This window comes from Protopterus annectens, chromosome 9.part0 (assembly GCF_019279795.1).
Source record: "Protopterus annectens isolate FY-2018-M chromosome 9.part0, PAN1.0, whole genome shotgun sequence".
NCBI classification, from domain to species: Eukaryota; Metazoa; Chordata; order Ceratodontiformes; family Protopteridae; genus Protopterus; species Protopterus annectens.
In genome coordinates this window covers 1,764,386,300-1,764,404,771 of record NC_056743.1, presented here as the reverse complement: position 1 = coordinate 1,764,404,771, position 18,472 = coordinate 1,764,386,300, and the positions used below count along the sequence as shown (strand labels likewise).

The 18,472-nt window shown below is 39.1% G+C and overlaps 1 protein-coding gene across 1 annotated transcript in view; it reads left to right on the top strand.

Moving 5' to 3' along the window:
* Positions 1-18,472, top strand: part of RGL3 (ral guanine nucleotide dissociation stimulator like 3) — a 958,134-nt gene that overhangs the window by 236,328 nt on the left and 703,334 nt on the right. The window contains exon 7 of the mRNA XM_044084617.1: positions 460-593. Within this exon, the coding sequence (XP_043940552.1) occupies positions 460-593 (134 nt within the window). The remainder of the gene's footprint in view (positions 1-459; positions 594-18,472) is intronic.

Genomic DNA, 18,472 nt, shown 5'->3' with positions numbered 1-18,472 from the left:
TAAAAGATCAGTGGAAAAAGCCACCTTGAGCCATCTAGCAGTTACTACAGAGGATTAAGATTATGTAATAATAATAAACTACTTTTATTCTAGAGAATGTCTCTTGGACTCTGTTTGCCTGACGAGTGACTTTGATGAAGTCATTTAACTAGACAGTACACCCAGCCTTAGACTAAAAGCAGTCCATATTGATCAGTGCTCTAATCCAGGTAAAAATAAATAAATAAAATTGATCAAGATTTCCTTATACTTTGAAATTTCTGAACAGGAAGCCAGGCCTTGTTGTCAAGAGCCTGCATATTGACTCACTTTGTTCATCATAACAAGATGTTTACTTCCTGTTGTTGGTGTGGTGAACACAGAAACAGTGGAAAGTCTTGCTTTTGTTGTAGAAGATTATATATTACATTAAAAAAATAAAAAAAATGAAATGCATTATTTTTGCTATTTTATTCACAGGCTTACCTACATCTGGCCATGAGATATTGTTGCACAGCGAGCACAAAGACGAAACACAAGATTTCAGGGAAGAACAGGATTTCCTGACTTTTTCATCAGACATTGTGGCAGAGCAGCTCACATTAATGGATGCTGTAAGTTAATGGTACTACATCTGCATTACCCATAGAGTATGTTTACACGTTCATGTGTGTGTGTGTATGCACTTGTGTGGATGTGTGTGTGTGTAAGAAAATGAGTGTATTTGTGTATTTGTGTTTGCATGTTTGCATGTGTGTGAGCGTATATGTGTGCATGTTCACTTGTGTGTGCGTGCACGAGTATGAGTGAGTGTGTGTGTGTGTGTGTGTGTGTGTGTGTGTGTGTGTGTGTGTGTGTGTGTGTGCGTGTGTGCATGTGTGTGTGTGTGTGCACGAGAATGAGTGTGCCTGTGTATTTCTGTGTGAGCATGTATGTACGCTTGTTCATGTGTGTGTGTGTGTGTGTGTGTGTGTGTGTGTGTGTGTGTGTTTGTGTGTGTGTGTGTGTGTGTAGGGGAAATTGTAGTGAAGATTGAATACACCCAACACTGACACTCAAAACATCAATGCAAAAAGTTAGAAAATGCCAGCACACCACTATGGATAAGCTGGGAAACTGCTTCTGAGTATGCAAAATTCTCAAGTAAAAAAAAAAAAAAAACACCCTTACCCCCTGCTAATTATATAGAAACTTTGAGAACATGCAAACATTGGGTAAGGGCATAATCCACAACACCAGGAACTGTGCAATCTCGGACAGCTGTAGGCCAGCTGCTTAGATGATCACAAATGATTGAATAAACAGCTGTCAACCAAACATACACTCAGCCTTTTACAGAGGAACTCATGTATGTATTCATATATTTATAGCTATCTATTTATATAAACATATAGATAGATATAGATGTAAACACACACACACAAATTATACACGTATATAAGCATACTGACACTCATACACACACACACACATACACACACACACACACACACACACACACACACACACACACACACACACACACACACACACACACACACACACACACACACACATACACACACACACACGTGTGCGCTCGCGCACATACATATAAGCATCATTAATATTTTATCAAACTCCGGTCTCCCCGACAATTTGTCCTCTTACAACATTGAAACAGAACAAGCCTTTAATGTAACAAACTTCAATCGGTTGTTTCAGGTTGTTTCAGTTCTGTGGGGGTAAAGCTGCCCTAATCAACCTGCTAAAAATTTAAGAAGTACATCTGGAGAATTGGATGGTCTTCAAGGAAGCTTACAGTAACCTCTGTTCTCTTTGAAAGACAGGAGTGTGAATCTTCATCTAAAGCATTGCACAATTCACCACACAATAAAGCAGCATGGAAGGGAAAGCCATAATAGTCAGAGACATGCTGTAATCTCCCTAGAGGAAATGGCTGATAAGCTGACCGCTTTGCTGTGACAAATCTTTACAGGTGCCACTAAATCAAAGAACAGCACTCAGCAATAAAGTGGAATTAGAAAAGTGGCCTTCAAAAATTGTTTTCATTGTGACAGCGGTTTCTGTGCAGCTATCACAAATGGAAAGACTGTTTATTTTACACAATGTAAACAAAATAAATAAACCAGCTAAAATACAAATTAGATGGTCTATAAAATCATCAGTCATGAAATATTCCTAGGTTAGTGAATCTGGTAGAAGGGAGAAAGGACTGAGCACAATTTCTTTGTGGAAACAACTCTTCCTTCTCCCATAACTTGAATTTGTTCAACTATTAGTCATAGACCGAGCACACTGGACATTAAACCTTTCATCCAAGCAGCCTTCTAAACCCAGGCAAATATTTTTCAAGTTATAAATTATGTCTGCAAGGAACAACTATTGTGGGCAGTTTTGCTACAAAGATGTTCAGTAAAACTATATCAGGATTACTCAAAGGATTTTCAGAATATATATGAAGAGTAGATGCAGGGCCGTGCGGCTCCTCTGTTAATTAAGTTGGGACTGTTAATCAATCTTTTACATTGGTAAAAGAAGCAATGAACTTCACAGAATGGAAAGCAGAATTTCTTAACAACTTAAGGAAAGTAGGGATGGATATATATAATTTAAGAAGTCAAGATGTTAGAGTGTTTTGCGTGGAAAGTTTGCAGCAGTTTATAAGTAAATCATTCACAACCACACCCTTCCACCACTTGCTGTATGCACAATATGAGCACTGATGTGAAACATCTTCCATATCTCCTCAGGAAATGTCAGCACAGCAACTGTCTGAGGTCCAAATGCTCAGGCACGGCAATATTTTAACAACTGTCTAAGGTCCAAATGACCAGTCACAGCAAGATTTTAGCATCTGTCTGAGGTGCAAATGACCAGTCACGGCAAGATTTTAGCAACTGTCTGAGGTCCAAATGTCAAATCTCTGCAAGATTTTAGCAACTGTCTGACGTCTAAATGCCCAATCACTGTAAGATTTTCGCAACTATCTGAGGTCCAAATGCCCAATCACTATAAGATTTTCACAACTGTCTGAGGTCCAAACGCCCAATCACTGCAATATTTTGACAACTGTCTAAGGTCCAAATGACCAGTCATGGCAAGATTTTAACATCTGTCTGAGGTCCATATTAAAAATCCCTGAACTATTTTTGCAACAGTGTCAGTGGAGTGATGCATATCTAAAAGGTCAAAGCAATCACAGGAGATGTGCTGCCTCACTCTCCGCTGCATTTGTGAGACTTTACCATACCAAGACTAATACAATTAACAATAATAACAAGGCATAATGCACCAAGAAGATCCCATATATCCAAGAAGCTAAATGGATAGAGTTACATCCCTGTGTGTAGCAGGTCTTGGGTTTAAGTCCATAGCAGGTAGTACTTATTTTCCCCACTCAGGCATAACAGATAAACTCTCCCAGCTAGGCATCAACCTATATGTTACCAGATGGGTAGCTAACTGGCGGACTGATGGAACCCACTCAGTCAAAACAGGGGAAGACACCTCTAGTAGTAGACCTGTAATGAGCGGTGTACCCCAAAGATCGGTCTTGGGGCCTCCGCTGTTTTTGGGATATACTTTTCTGAGGTGCAAGCCAAAACCAGTGGTCTGTGGCTGACCAAGTTAGCAGATGTCTCCAAGCTGGGCGCTGTCTTAAATTCCCCTAGTGATGTGAATATCCTCCAAGAGGGCCTTACCCAAACTAATGACTGGTGCCAGAAGAATGGCATCAAACTGAATGCCAAGAAATGCATCATTATCCTCTTTGGGGGAAATGGCATCCCACTAATTATCACATTAATAACAATATACTAAGCAAGCAATCAGTTTTGAGGGACTTGGGGCACCCAGGTTGATAGCAACCTGACTTTTGACCACTACATTGCCTCTGTTGTATGGAAGGCTTTCTACTGGCCCACCTCATAAATAAGGGTATTTCATCCAGAAACAAGGAGGTCATAACATCCCCGTACTCCTCCCTTATCAGACCCATTATCAAGTACAATGCCCCCTTCGGCATATACCTTGCCAAGCACATGCAGCAGATGGAGATATCACAGAGGATCCTGACAAGGAAAATCCAAGGTCTCAAAAACCTATCCTATACAGATAGGCTAAAATCCCTGTTCCTCTACTTAGTCTCATATAGACTGCTCAGAGGTGACTTGTGTTTGGCATAAAAGGCCATCTCATCCTTTACATGATCATTCATGCTCCATATTTTCCCGCATTCCCTGTATCCTCCTTTTCAGGAAGCTACTCAACTAACAACATTCTACTTCCTTCACCTGCACCTCTCTACCAATATCTGAATATCCCTGTTCATATCCTTCTTGACTTTTTAGACTCATTTCCTTTCCTCATCCCTTCCCTATATTTCCCATAACACCCATCTAAGGCTGTTATTCTTCATGCCTCCCATCCTCTGAGCTAAGGCATATCCCACCTCCCCTCCTGTTGTTCCCAGCTAGATCCCACCCTTACCTATCCTTCCTTAATTGCCCCACCAGATACCCATCCTTCCTTAATTGCCCCACCAGAAAAATCTGTCACACACTCTTTATATCTGCTTCACTCTAATTTCTTGTGGACTAATGGGAACATGTAAGGCTAAATGAGGCATAAACTGCAGTGTCGTCACTCCCACCAAGTTCACTCTGCTCATCGAAGAACTCATCCTGCCTGACCATCTATCCAACATACTTTTAATCCTCTCTTGGAAATCCAACCAGTTTGTCTCCACCCAAAGGATACACCTTAATACCAAAATACTTATCCCTCCTTAGATCTTAGTAATACATCTGTTCTTTTCCTGCTTGGTTCGTATCACCACCAATATCTTTGGATGATTTATTTATTTACATTTGTTTACCGGGAAATTCCAACTGGACGCAGGTCCTTTTTCAGCGGATGCCCAGGGAGAAAAGCTCTACATCATGTACATGATAAATAGAGATACAAAGTTGCAGCAGGATGAAACTACAGCTCTGATTTTTCTGCAAAGCTGTAAAAGGTATGCAATACCTCCAGCTGTCACGTTCACATCCTCTAGCAAAACCATACAATCATCTACATATATGTTAACACTGCTGCATCCCTTCCTGTCTCATCCCTGTTTCACTGTTTGTTGGGGTAGTTCTCCGTGGCAAACCAAAAGAGAGCCAGAGAAAAAGGTCAGCAGATATTGCAAGACAAAAATTGCTGTAAGTTAATTTCATTGACCCTGAAAACCTTTTTTTTTTGGCAGGACATATTCATATGGGGGAGACCTCCACACCCCCAAATTATATCAACTATAATCACACACAAAAGTGAAAAGGGCAGACTGCAGGTTCACTGAAGGCCATCTTCCCTAAATTTGTTTTTCAGTTTTTGCTATCATGTTTCCCATAATACTACTCTAACAGACAGGCCCCCCATTTACATAGACGTATAACCCTAGGCCTTTATACAAAGCTTAAATTCTCTGCCCCAAACTTTCTTTTGAAATGTTCTGCCTTAAAATGGTGAATACAAAATTCCATCTAACCATATCAAAAGTCTTTTGCATATTCATTAGAACAAGTCCCAGCTTCCCCCTCTACCTTCCCTCTTTACCCGTGAAGCAAAGGTTTAACAGTCACTTCTAGTGATCTGCAGATGACTGTCCTTTAACAAATCTTTCACGAGATGGATCAATATCCTTCATCAACTCTTCCCACGGATCTGCTGTCACCCTCACATAAAATTTTGCTTCAGCATTACAAAGGGAAATATGCCAAAAATTAACCAGAACTAACTTCAGAAAACTAACATATGGTAATATTGATGAAAAACAAATGTCATTTTTGTTATATGAAGCCTTGAAACCTCTACCCCTTTTCTTAAATATGTTAATTCATTGGCCATGTAATTGTGGTGAAAAAGGACGAGCACTACAGCAATGAAACCTTCCTCACCCCATCTGCAGCATTCTGCTGCTGACAGCAGTGTTGTCAGGCTAAACATGAAGTCCCATAAGCAAAAGTCAGCAACAAGCTCTTGGCTGCCTAACCTCCAGTCACTCAAAATCCATGTGACAGCAACCAAATCAGAAGGACTGAAGACCCACCTTATAGAAATTATACTGCAAACACTGGTGCTGGCTATTAGTGGACCCCATTGTTTCTTTGTTTGATACTATTGACTTAAAGCTTATACAGTTAAACCCCATTCCTCAAAAACAGCTTATGTACATGGTGTCAGGATTGGCCTTGTCACTCTGTTCATTTCATGCCTAATCGTGGTACATGGAAGGGGGCTGCTGCTCTCATTCTTTGTCTGACGAAGGCATCTGACACTGGTGCCCACTCTACTGAGGTAGATTGTCAACATTGGCATTAGCTTACCTGAGTTATTACCTGTGCAATCCTATGAGGGAGTGAAATTAGGTTCTTGCAGAAGCATGAGAGAAATCCCAAAGCATTTGTACCTCGGGGATTAGCTATAGTGCTACATTTTCAAATTAAAATGGAAGTTCCTATGAAAACTTGAGATTTTGAAGGACGAGCTATATCCACAACCCGTGCAAAGGGCTGGGCTTTCCCTTTTTTGCTAAAATAAAACCTCACTCTTGTTGAATTTGAATTGTTTCTTTTGCTTCATGTAATACTAAGGTGCTTCAGATACAAAATAATTGTTTCATTCAAGTATTAGTGCACATCTGGAGATACGTTTTGTCCTAAAATCTCAAGACATCTGCCCTTTTTCACATTTTACAGTACACACCCGCCAACATAGGGACCTTGTTAGATAAAGAGCCACCCCTAATATTACTACTGCATCCTGCAATGTTCTCAGTTTATGTAAATAAATTGAGGCATCACTGCAAGTATACTGTTTCCAAGGCTGGTTATAATGCTTGTGTTTGCAGTAAATCACTGATACAGAAAGCACTCCCAAGGAGCTTCGCAAATCTGAAGTTCTGGCTAAAAGACTGTGGGCTTTTTAAGAATCCCCAAAGATCCAAAGACATGCTACTTGATTCTAAGTGATGAAGGATGAGCTACTAAGGATTCACACAATAAAAAGAACTGGGAATAAATATTGATCAAAACCACACCATTAAAGATTATATCCATTTACAGATAGGCTAAGGTACACAGACAATCACAGTTGTTTATCACTTATAGCGCTGACTCACTGAGGAATCCAGGTACAGCTTTGTGGTGGCAGTTTGTTCAAGGTTAATGTACTGAAGTCCAACACTTATTTATTTATTTTTATTTGTTTTCCAGGGTAGAGCACTGATATCCATGGACCTTTTTCAGACTGTGCCTGGGAGCGATGTCTGGTTATGCTCAGTCGAGCAGGTAGACAGTGAAAGCTGAGTGAATCAAACCTTGCACCATTCTCCCACAGAAAACAGCTCATTAACACACTTAAAAACACTTAATAGGACTACATCAAAATCTAATAGCTTACCCAGAACTTACATTTCTGTAACTAGGCTGCTCCTTGTAGACAGCATGGATGTGTATTTCTATTAAAAAAAAAAGGGTGGATGACCATCAGTTAACACTAGCTTTCTAGTTATGTTGTATAGAGTTATACTCAACCAAACAGAATGCCCCATTAGTGCACCCCCTTCAGACAGATGAGGTCAACTAATTGTTACATGCTTAGGGCTGACTCCACCCATGGGGGCAGCCAGGGTGCACCATATACACCCATGCATTATTTTTTTTCTTTCTTTAAATAATTATTTTCTGCAAACAGTTGAGCCAGAATTTAATTTTAACGACATATTTATTAAGGTTTATGGTCTTCTGCTAATTAGCTTTTATTAGAATGCCAAACTATGTCCAGGCTTTTTCAGGACGTACTCTTGATTCTACCAACAAGAAAACTGCTGAGAAGTTGTATAGAAATGCCCCTATTCAGTTAAACTCCATGCCAGCTAGTTTGGATGTGAACTCAGCTACATCAGATTTAAGAAAGGGTCCACCACTCTATTCAAAAGTAAATCAGTTTGCCTAACCTCTGGCTTCACTTAATAATCCTAATAAGTGATTAGCTAAAGCTTAAAATCAGTCACATTGTAATTTAAGCTGTTATTGCCTGTTTTCTTTGATGCATAATTGCTGTTTTTGCACTTTATGTACTTTACATATAATGTAAATTGTCAAAACATTTTGGTTAAATATGAAAATGTTTTAATTATCCAACACTGCCTCCCATCTTAAGCAAGCAACAGTTCTTGAAAGGGTGTGTGTTATAAGGAAATAATGGACTGCCCTGGTGTTGTGAGGTCCAACACTGTAGACAGAGACCCTCACCACCCCTTGAAGGTTCATTATTTCCCTGTGTTGCCCACCCTCAGGGGCATTATTGTGCTTAAATAATGGGCTACCTGTTTGTATTTGTTTTATTAGTGGTATATACATATTTTATATATTTGATGTAAAATAGTTCCTCTGCCTAATGCTTCAAAGTTGCTGAAGGATTTGTATCCAAAGTACAAGTTAGGTAAGTATTAAATAATGTCTACACACAGAGAGACAGGCAGGCGGGCTGACAGACAGACACGCACACACATAGGCGGTTGTACACACTTACATAAACCAAAATAGATAGATGCAGAGGCATTGAGGCACGTTCTCTCACACATGTACGGAAACATGTAAACACACACGCATACACACACGCATACACACACACACACACACACACACACACACACACACACACACACACACACACACACACACACACACACACACACACACACACACACACACACACACACACACACACACTAAATGTACCTAGAATTTTATTGATTGTGCAGTCTTCAGAGTAAACAAAGAAATACATAAATTAAATTGGTTTTAGGTCATTATTGTTAGATGCATACAATGAAGAGCATAAGAACTTCGTACCCCCCCACACACACATTTAGTTGTCAAACACACACATACACACACACACACACACACACACACACACACACACACACACACACACACACACACACGCACACACTGCATGCACACACACACACACACACACACACACACACACACACACACACACACACACACTCTTAGTAAATGCTGTTGCAATTGCTATTAGATTGGAGTTATTTATTTATTATTCATTTATTTTCCCTGATTGCTAATTATGGTTTTCTCAGAGCCTTAGTTAGCAAGGAAAACGAAAAAGAGAGATCCCTACAACTACTGCTGCATTCACTTGTCTGTTTTATTTATTTTTTATCATTTCACTAATTGCTCAAAATCTGTGCTTAGAAAGGAGAAAAGAAACGACAACCCTTGTATAAGATTTTAGCCCCCACATTGTGAAGTTTGTGCCAGATTATGGTCTCTAGTTTTTCACCATGCTTTCTTTACCTGTACATAAAAACTCCACTGAAAAATGTCAAGGGTCCATTGTAGATCGCTCATTTTCCAAGCCAGTATCTAATAACTTTTATTAACTGTACTAAAGCTTTTTATTAATGATGCTTATATTATACTTAGTCTGCTTCCTACTGTGTTTTAAATTCATTATTGGAGGTTTTCTGTTCTGGGTTCCTTATATAAATGGGCTTTGTGCATTACAATAAGCCAAGTTAATAAATGTAATAAATAACTAAAATAAAGTAGAAGTCTGAATCATATCCAAAGACTAGAAAAAAAAAATATTGCATTTTCTTTTTAGCCTAGAAAAAGAAAGATGAGCTATACATTGTCACCACATTTTATTTTATAACTAAACAGCGCCCTAGGGAACTTAACAGTTATATAAGATATCGAAAGTGCTTTCAAAGCACGCTTCACTATACTCTCATATTATATGGTTTTTATGTCATATTTGTTGTCAATGTCTGGTGACCAGTGCTCACAAACCTTGTTAACCTTTCTAGGTTGTACTGACATTTATACACCTTGAAAATACCAATAAAACTGGGCAGCTTAGTCACGCCATGTTAAAGGAACATAAAGTAAACATCACAGAAAAATGTTGGCTGAGAATGATTAGACAAGCAATATGGAAGGTAATGAAATGGAAGAATGCTCTGATTCTTGCAGAACCTTTCTAGGCAATAATATTTTTCTAAAGTTGCAGAATCTCCATAGCAACACACCTACAAGCTGCAATAAATTGTACAGCTTGGCATAACCTTACTGCTTTTGACTATATCACAGCAGTGAGAGACAATATATTTCTATACCTGGAAGTCAAGCACATTTTTTCCAAAGCTGTAGGATTTTATATGTGGTTGTGAATCCAGCCAACTATTTCTTATGGAATGCAAGTGTTTGCTGATGTATCAGATCCCATAACTGGGTTACAAGATTTAATTATCTCAGACTAGATCATGAATCAAAAGCAGGTGTCAGGGAACAGTCACTAAACAGGTACAAAATCCAGTACTTGTTAGGTCCTAGATGATTCTTTCACCACTAAAATTAAGGGAAAACCTTAAAAAGTCAATAGTACTATACATATAGGTTCATACTAGGCTATCTGCCCTAGGGCATTTATAAGCCTAGCCAGAGTGTGTATGGCTTTCGCCACCCATTTTAAATTAATTTTGCTATGCCCTTTTTCAAGGTTAGTATACTGTGCCTCTGTCTAACAGTGACACAGAAGTGATACCCGGGGTAAACCTACGATCTCCCATCCACTCATATAGGTTCATAGGTTCATATAGTTAACATATTCCTGTAGGGTATTTTCATCATGGGCCCATAACAAAAAGATACCATCTACAAATCTTGTGTAAAACATCACATATTTGTTCCATAATTGTAATTCATTGAACAGATACTTCTGCTTCCAGTATGCTAACACCAGATTCGCGTACAAATTCGCATGTGCCCATAGCAATACCCTGATTGTGCTTGTAGTAACTACCATCACACATAAAAACATTGTTCTCTAGAACCAGTCTTAATGCTTCTATTATCAAACATTTAGTTCTCTCATCATATAAATCCTTAGCATTCATAATTTCCTCAATTGCTTTAATACCAAAATCATTACTAATAACTGTAAACAAATTGTTTACATCTAATGTAACTAATAATGCATCATTGAGAGTCAAGTCATGACAAGTCTCAAATAATCTAGACAGAAAATGTGCAGAGTCTTTCAATATGTTTGGACACAGTTCAAGTAAGGGCTTTAACTTCGCTTCTACCCACATTGAAAGACATTCTGTGACCCAACCTCTCCCTGAGACGATGGGACTCAGTGGTGGTGGTAATATATTCTTGTGAATTTTCAGCAATGCTTTAAATAAGGGTACTATTGGATGTTCTATATGAAAAAACAAAAATATCTCTTCATCTAAAATATTGTCTTCCAACAGAGTTTTTAATCTATTGGTTACTCCTTTAATAATACCCTTACAACATATTACTCTTTTCTCTATGTGAGAAATTAATACTACTAGGCAAATGTCTTGCACCTTATATTGTTATTATACTCTGACATATGTCATTACCTGTCAGACTGTGTCTTTGCTATAAATATGCTGTTTTTTCCCCTCTGAAATGCTAGATTATACTCTTATATTATGTGAAATTTTGCTTGTCTGAATATATGGAGCCTTCCTTGTGATATTACACTCTGACATATAGGTCATTTCTCCTGTTGAACTGTGTCTTTACTATAATTATACTGTTTCTTTTTTTCATCTGATATGCCAGATTGTACTCGTATACTATGTAAATCTCATATGTCTGAATATATGGAGCTTTTCTCCCCAGACCTCCGCTGAAAATGGGCATATCCCCATTCGGACTTTCCTGGTCAACAAATGGAAAATAAAATAAATAAATAAATTAAGCAAACAAAAGGCACAAAACGCATTATAAATTAAACAAAATGTTCGAAACCATGATATTTGATAAAACTAGCAAAACTGTTCATATGGGGTTCAGAATTACCTTTGGTTTGCATAACTAGCATGTTTAAAGTAGAACGAGCACAAGAAAAATATAATGAGCAGGATAAGAGATTAAAAGGGCATAACGAGTACAATAAAAGGGCAAATTAAGCTTAAAGAGCAAGCCGACTACATTTTTTTTAATAGAAGAACGTGTTTTGGGCATAAACTACTATTTCGCGTTGGCCGAAGCCATTCAAAGCATAGCTAGAGTTGTTCGAAGTATCTCAGAGTGCAAAGTGTTTGCAGAGTGTATGCTTTATTATGGTGCAATTATTTCAGAGTTCACTGTGTGCAAAGTACAGTTATATTGCAAAGTGCAGTCAAAGTACAGCCATTTCAAAGAAATGTATTGTGCTGTGTACAATTTATTCACAGAGTGCCACCATTTCAAAGTGTTTCTTACACTGTACAGAGTTATTTTGCAAAGTATAGCCATTTTGAAAAGTTCTTGTGCTGTGTATAGTTTATTTGGAAAGTGCATTCATTTTGAAGTGTTTCTTACTCTGAGCTTCTTCTGGTGTGTACTGTTTATTCACAAAGTACAGTCATTTCAAAGTATTTCTTACACTGATAAGGAGTGGTTTTGCAAAGATGAGTGATTTTATGGTTATCTTGTGCTACAGAGACTTATTTGGAAAAGTGCAGTTATTTCAAAGAGTATTTTGTACTATTGGGTATAATTACAAGTTCTGACATAAAATTCTGGGATATATTTATATGTGTATGCTCATACATAATTTCAAGTACCTTCACTACTGTGTGTTGATATGGCAGAGGCATTTTGCAGACCTAGTCCACTTGTGTTTGATCATAATATTGCAGAGAATTGGAGAATATATGAGCAAGAATACGATATTTTCATACAAGCAGCTTTTCCTGACAAAGTTGCATGTACAAGGGTATTCATTTTGCTTAACTTAGCTGGGTCAGAAGCCTTTGAGAGAGCATTCATTTGTGTAAGCACCAGCAGTATATGCAGGAGAGGGGGAAAATGACATATTGTTGTACCGGCTGAATCAAGGGAAGATACTTAGTGCTTGAAACGTAAATTTAGAAAAATGTGCAATCCCCAGACAAATGTTACATTAGAGAGGCACCTAATTTATGCAATAGACAAAAAGCCAGGTGAAACTTTTGTAGCTTATATCACTGACTTGAGAAATAAGGCTAAAACGTGTAGAATTGGTGATTTGAAAGATGAATTAATAAAGGGCAGGCTTGTGTGTGGTGTTAGTGCTGCAGTGAGAAAGATGTTGCTTCATGATAGTGATTTAATGTTGAGCAAATCCATAGAGATTTGTCAAATCCATGAGCTCACAGAAAGGCAGACAAGTATGCTTATAAGTGAAAAGAGATTAGTTTCAGCTGCCTCTAGAGCAAGCATAGATAGCATGCAGCACGTGGCAAGCAGAAGCAGGCCTAAGCACATGGCAGCTGCAACCCTGCAGGATTTCCAGGGAGGACCCGTAACTTTTTAGCAAGTTCCAAGACTAGCTCAGCAAAACAGACATGCTCAGTGCAGTATAAGGGTGAGTCAGCAAAACCCAAGTCAAGTCTTATTGTTAACTGTCATGATTGTGATGCCAATCATGAGTCTAAAGGAGAGAAGTGCGTAGCATTTGGTCAGCAATGCCACAAGTGTAAAAAATGGAACCACTTTCAAAGGTTTTGTAAATTAAGCAAGCCTTATTCAGTTATTAAGAAAGGTCACTCAAAAAAGCAGGTTGATCATACAGAAAGCTGCAACCCTACTTTTTATGTAGATGGTGTATTAGTGGTCAGTGAAAAGGTTAATGCAGTAGATTTACTGGCAAAGAATGAAGTATTTTGTACTGTCCTGATCAGTGGTAAGCCCACAGAGCTCAAAGTAGACACTAGTTCAAAGTGTAATGTGTTGTCAGCAGCAACATTTGCTAGAGTGAGAGCTGGTGAGTAACTTAATTTGGCTTGCTGCTTATGGAGGTGAAGAGATTCAAACTGAAAGCTCAGTAGTGCTTTCATGCTATTCGGCTGGGAACAGTTACAGCTTGCAATTTTAGGTAGTCTGAAGACCTGTGCAGTCATTATTCGGTCTCAGAGACAATTTGAGAATGAAACGGATTTCTTTTGCCAAAGAACTATATTATGTAAGCACATGTCCCACTTCCAGCTTCAGTGATGCTATTTTCTCAGAGTATGCTGATGTTTTCAACAACAAGTTAGGCAAACTTCCAGTTGTGTACTCCATGAAAGTAGACCCAGAGGTCAGTCCAGTGGTCAGACCAGCAAGGAGAGTTCCAGTAGCTATGCAGGACAAAGTCAAAGTCCAGTTAGACAAAATGGTATAGCAAGGTGTGATTTATCCAGTCACAGAACCAAGTGAGTGGGTGTCTTCCATGGTAGCTGCTCATAAGAAAAGTTCAGATGAAATCAGAATATGCATTAACCCAGGAGACTTGAACAAAGCATTAAAGAGACTTCATCATCCTATGTGTAAAGTCAAGGAGGTTGCCACCCTCATGCCAAATGCCACTGTTGTTTCCGTTTTAGATGCAGAGTTCATTTTGGCAAGTAATGCTTGATTGCAAATCTTCACTACTGACTGCAGTCAGTACCTCATTTGGCAGATACAGATTTCTCAGGATGCCTTTTGGAATAAATTCTGCCAGTGAAGTCTTTCAGCGTGCAATGGAGCAAATTTTTTCAGGCTATCCGTGTGTTGCAATAGTTGATGGTTTACTAGTTGGAGGCAATGGTGAAGCAGAGCATGACAGAAACCTCAGGAAAGTTCTGGACAGAGCATGTGAAGTGAACTTAAAGCTCAATCCTCTGAAATGTTAATTCATATATCCAGAAGTTACTTATGTAGGTCATTTATTTACCAGTACTGGCTTACGACCAGACCCTTCTAAACAAGCAGTCATTCTTGAGATGCCAGCCCTAGACAATGTCCAAGCCTTACAGCATTTTCTTGGTATGGTTAACTATTTGTGCAAATTTATCCCTGATTTTAGTGAGTTATCAGTGCCTTTGAGAGAGCTGACATGCAAAACTGTTCCCTGTTTATGGTTAGAACAACACCAGAGAGCATTTGATAACTTCAAACAGCAAACTGGCAATCCGCCTACATTGAGATACTATGATGTCCACAAATCAGTAGTTCTTTCCTGTGATGCTTCAAAGTTCAGTCTTGGTGCAGTTATTCTTCAGAAGGGCAGACCTGTTGCTTATGCATCTAGAACTCTTACCCAAACTGGGATGCAGTATGCTCAAATTGAGAAGGAAGTTTTGGCAATTGTGTTCGCATGTTCGAAGTTCCATGATTATATCTATGGCCGAGCTATCCAAATAGAAACTGATCACCAGCCTCTAGTCACTATTTTAAAGAAGCCTATGCATACCACTCCAGCAAGACTGCAAAGAATGATGCTTAGATTACAAAAGTACAATTTCAAAATGGTCTATACAAAAGGCAAACTTCTTTATCTGGCTGATACCTTATCCAGATCGCCCAGAAATACCGCAGAACAGCTTGATGCAGAGAGTTTTGGCTTTCATGTCATGGAAGTGTGTAATTTTTCCTACCACGAGACTTTATGAGATAAGAGATCATACAGAGACTGATCCAATTTTCAAAAGCTCGACCACTTCATCAATGTTGGATGGCTGTCAAAGCAATCCTGTGTACTGTCAGAAATACAGCCTTATTTTCCATACAGAGATGAGATGCTGATGGAAGATGGTATCATTTGCATTGTCGCTACCCAAGTTCGGATTCTAGCAAAAGAAGGGCTATAGGACTAGTATTTTGGCCTTCTCTATCGAAGGACATTGATAAAGTGCTTTCTTCTTGTTCAGTATGCAACAGTACTAAACCGCATTTGCAAAAAGAGCCACTTCAGCTAAGCAGATTCCAGAACTACCTTGGTCAACAGTAGCCATGACATATTTGAGTGGAACAATCAGCATTACTTAGTGTTGGTAGACTGTTATTCAAACTGGTTTGAGATTGATTTGCTACCTAATGTAATGTCTATTGCTGTTATTGCTGAGATGAAACAGCATTTCTCCGTCCATGGTAGTCCACACAAAGTTATTCCTGACAACAGTACCCAGTTTACCAGTCGATTGTTTCAGAGATTTGCAAAACAGTGGGACTTTATCCATCCATGTTACTAGTAGTCCAGAATACCCACAGTCAAACGGCCTTGCTGAACATGCAGTACAGAGGGCAAAGCAATTACTGGGGAGGTCAAAGCGTGACAATACCGATATCTTCTTGAATTTGCTTAATATCAGAAATATACCCCGTGACAACCTACTTGGCTGACCTGCTCAGAGACTTCTATCTAGGCAAACCAGATCAACCTTGAATATCAGTTCTAGTTTTTGCTGCCTAATGTTAAAAACAACAAAGCAATCAAAGCCCATATTTTTAAGAAGCATTCCTTTCAGAAGTCCAGCTATGATAAAATGAGCAGATTTCTTCTACTCACAAACATGGGAGAAAGCTGTACCCCTTGTAGTGTCCTCTCTGTTTAGATCAGAGTACAAAGCTGTCATCTTCATTGACCCTGTAACATTTAGGAACTATTATAAGGTGAACTTCCTACTGCTAAGCTCTTCCCCAAATCTAGAGAAATAAACTGCTTCTGCAGTACTGTGCACAGAAACCCTGTACAATCATATCAATAAATGCATAGAGACAGCTGTGCCTATCGGAAATAAGCCCAGAATTAACATAAAAAATAAACTACCCTGGTGGAGTCAAAACATAAACAGGTTGTACAACAAAAGAAAGAAAGAAAGTCATAACCAAGATTAGGAGGTGCTACCGGTAGAATGATCAAAACATGCTCATCAATCTAAAACAATTATGAGGGCAAGTTTACTAAAGCCAAATTTGAGGTAAAGATAGCCTTCCAGACAAAGGACAACCACAAGGCTTTCTTTAGCTATGCCTAAAATCTCAAAGATAGCACACACCAGTGTGAATAACTGATTGTAAATGGAACCACCTACATGGACCCAGAAAATACAGCAAATCTGCAGGCCGACAAATTTAGCTCCAGGTTTATCCAAACCCCCAATCACTAGGAAGTAGGTCCTAGGTGTGCTCTCTAAGGCCAAAACCACTTCATCAATGGGCCCCAATATATCCCAGGATGCTTCCTAAATAGTCTCAAACATGACCTGTTGGGACCACTGGGGTCACTGTTTATCTATAGCCTCCAATGAAGCCTCTCAAATGTAGAACTGCAGCAGTCATCCTTCTGCACAAGGGTGAGCCATCAAAAGACCTCTGGAAGTACAGACCCATACGTCTGACTAGTCACATATGGAAAATCATGGAAAGAATTATCAGGGAAATGATTAATAAGGACACAGAAAACCTTCAAACACTAAAACAAACCCAGTTTGTTTTCATCAAGGGCAGATCATGCCTACTCAACCTGGTGGACTTCTTTAAGAAGGGCACCATGACAATGGATGAGGGCAAAGTTGTACATACAGCCTACATTGACCTGACTATGGTATCTGATACAGTGCACCACTCAAACATTGTAAACAAACTCATGGATGTAGGCAGAATCCCCTATCTTACACACTGGATAGCCAGCTGGTTCTCAGTTAGGGCCCAGGAAGTTAGGATAGCGGAGACAACCTGCACAAAGAGATTGTCCAGTAGCACAGACCCTCAGGACTCTGTGCTGGGTTCACTCTTTTTTGAATGCATCCCAGAAGCTAGGTCCAATGTCAAAGGCTTCTGGCTGACCAAGTTTTCAGATAATTGCAAACCAGGAGCAATCAAAGACTCCCCCCTTCAAGACACTAACATACTATAGGGAGGACTAATACAGACAAATGACTGGTGCCAAAGCCACAGCTTAACATTCAGTGCCAAGAAATGCATAATAGTACCTTTTGGGAAGTTAGCCACCCTAGGAAACTACCTCATTGATAACACACCCGTAAGAGTAGAACCAGTAGTCAAGGATTTGGGTACGCATATAGATAATAACCTGGCTTTCGACCGACATGTGTGTAGGTAGTAAGGAAATCATTCTATATTGCTCATCTTATAAACAAGGGAATCGCATCTAGGTCTGAGAGAGTTATCGCTCCACTGTATATGGCCCTTATCGGGCCCATTGTTGAGTACAATGCCCATTTTGGTATGTACTTGACCAGGCACATGCAACAACTGGAATGTCCATACAGGTTCTTGACAAAAACAATACAGGACATAAACAGCATATCCTATGCAGATTGCCTCAATGCCCTGTTTCTATTCTGTGTTCCCTACAGACTGATGAAATGAGATCTATGCCTGGCATATAAGGCATCCTTGTATCCTGATATGATGGACCTTTTGCACCTTGCAAAATAAATATCATCAGAATTACTTGCTCTAGGGATTTAAACTTTGCTTGAGGAATAAATAGGACACTTTGGAGGAACAGGTATAACTTTCAAAGAATTTCCTTTCTCTGGAATAGGCTTGACATTCATGTAAAGCAGAGCTCTTCCCTAATCCTATCCAAAAGAAACCAGGACCAGTAGATGTGAAATTGAAATACACCACAG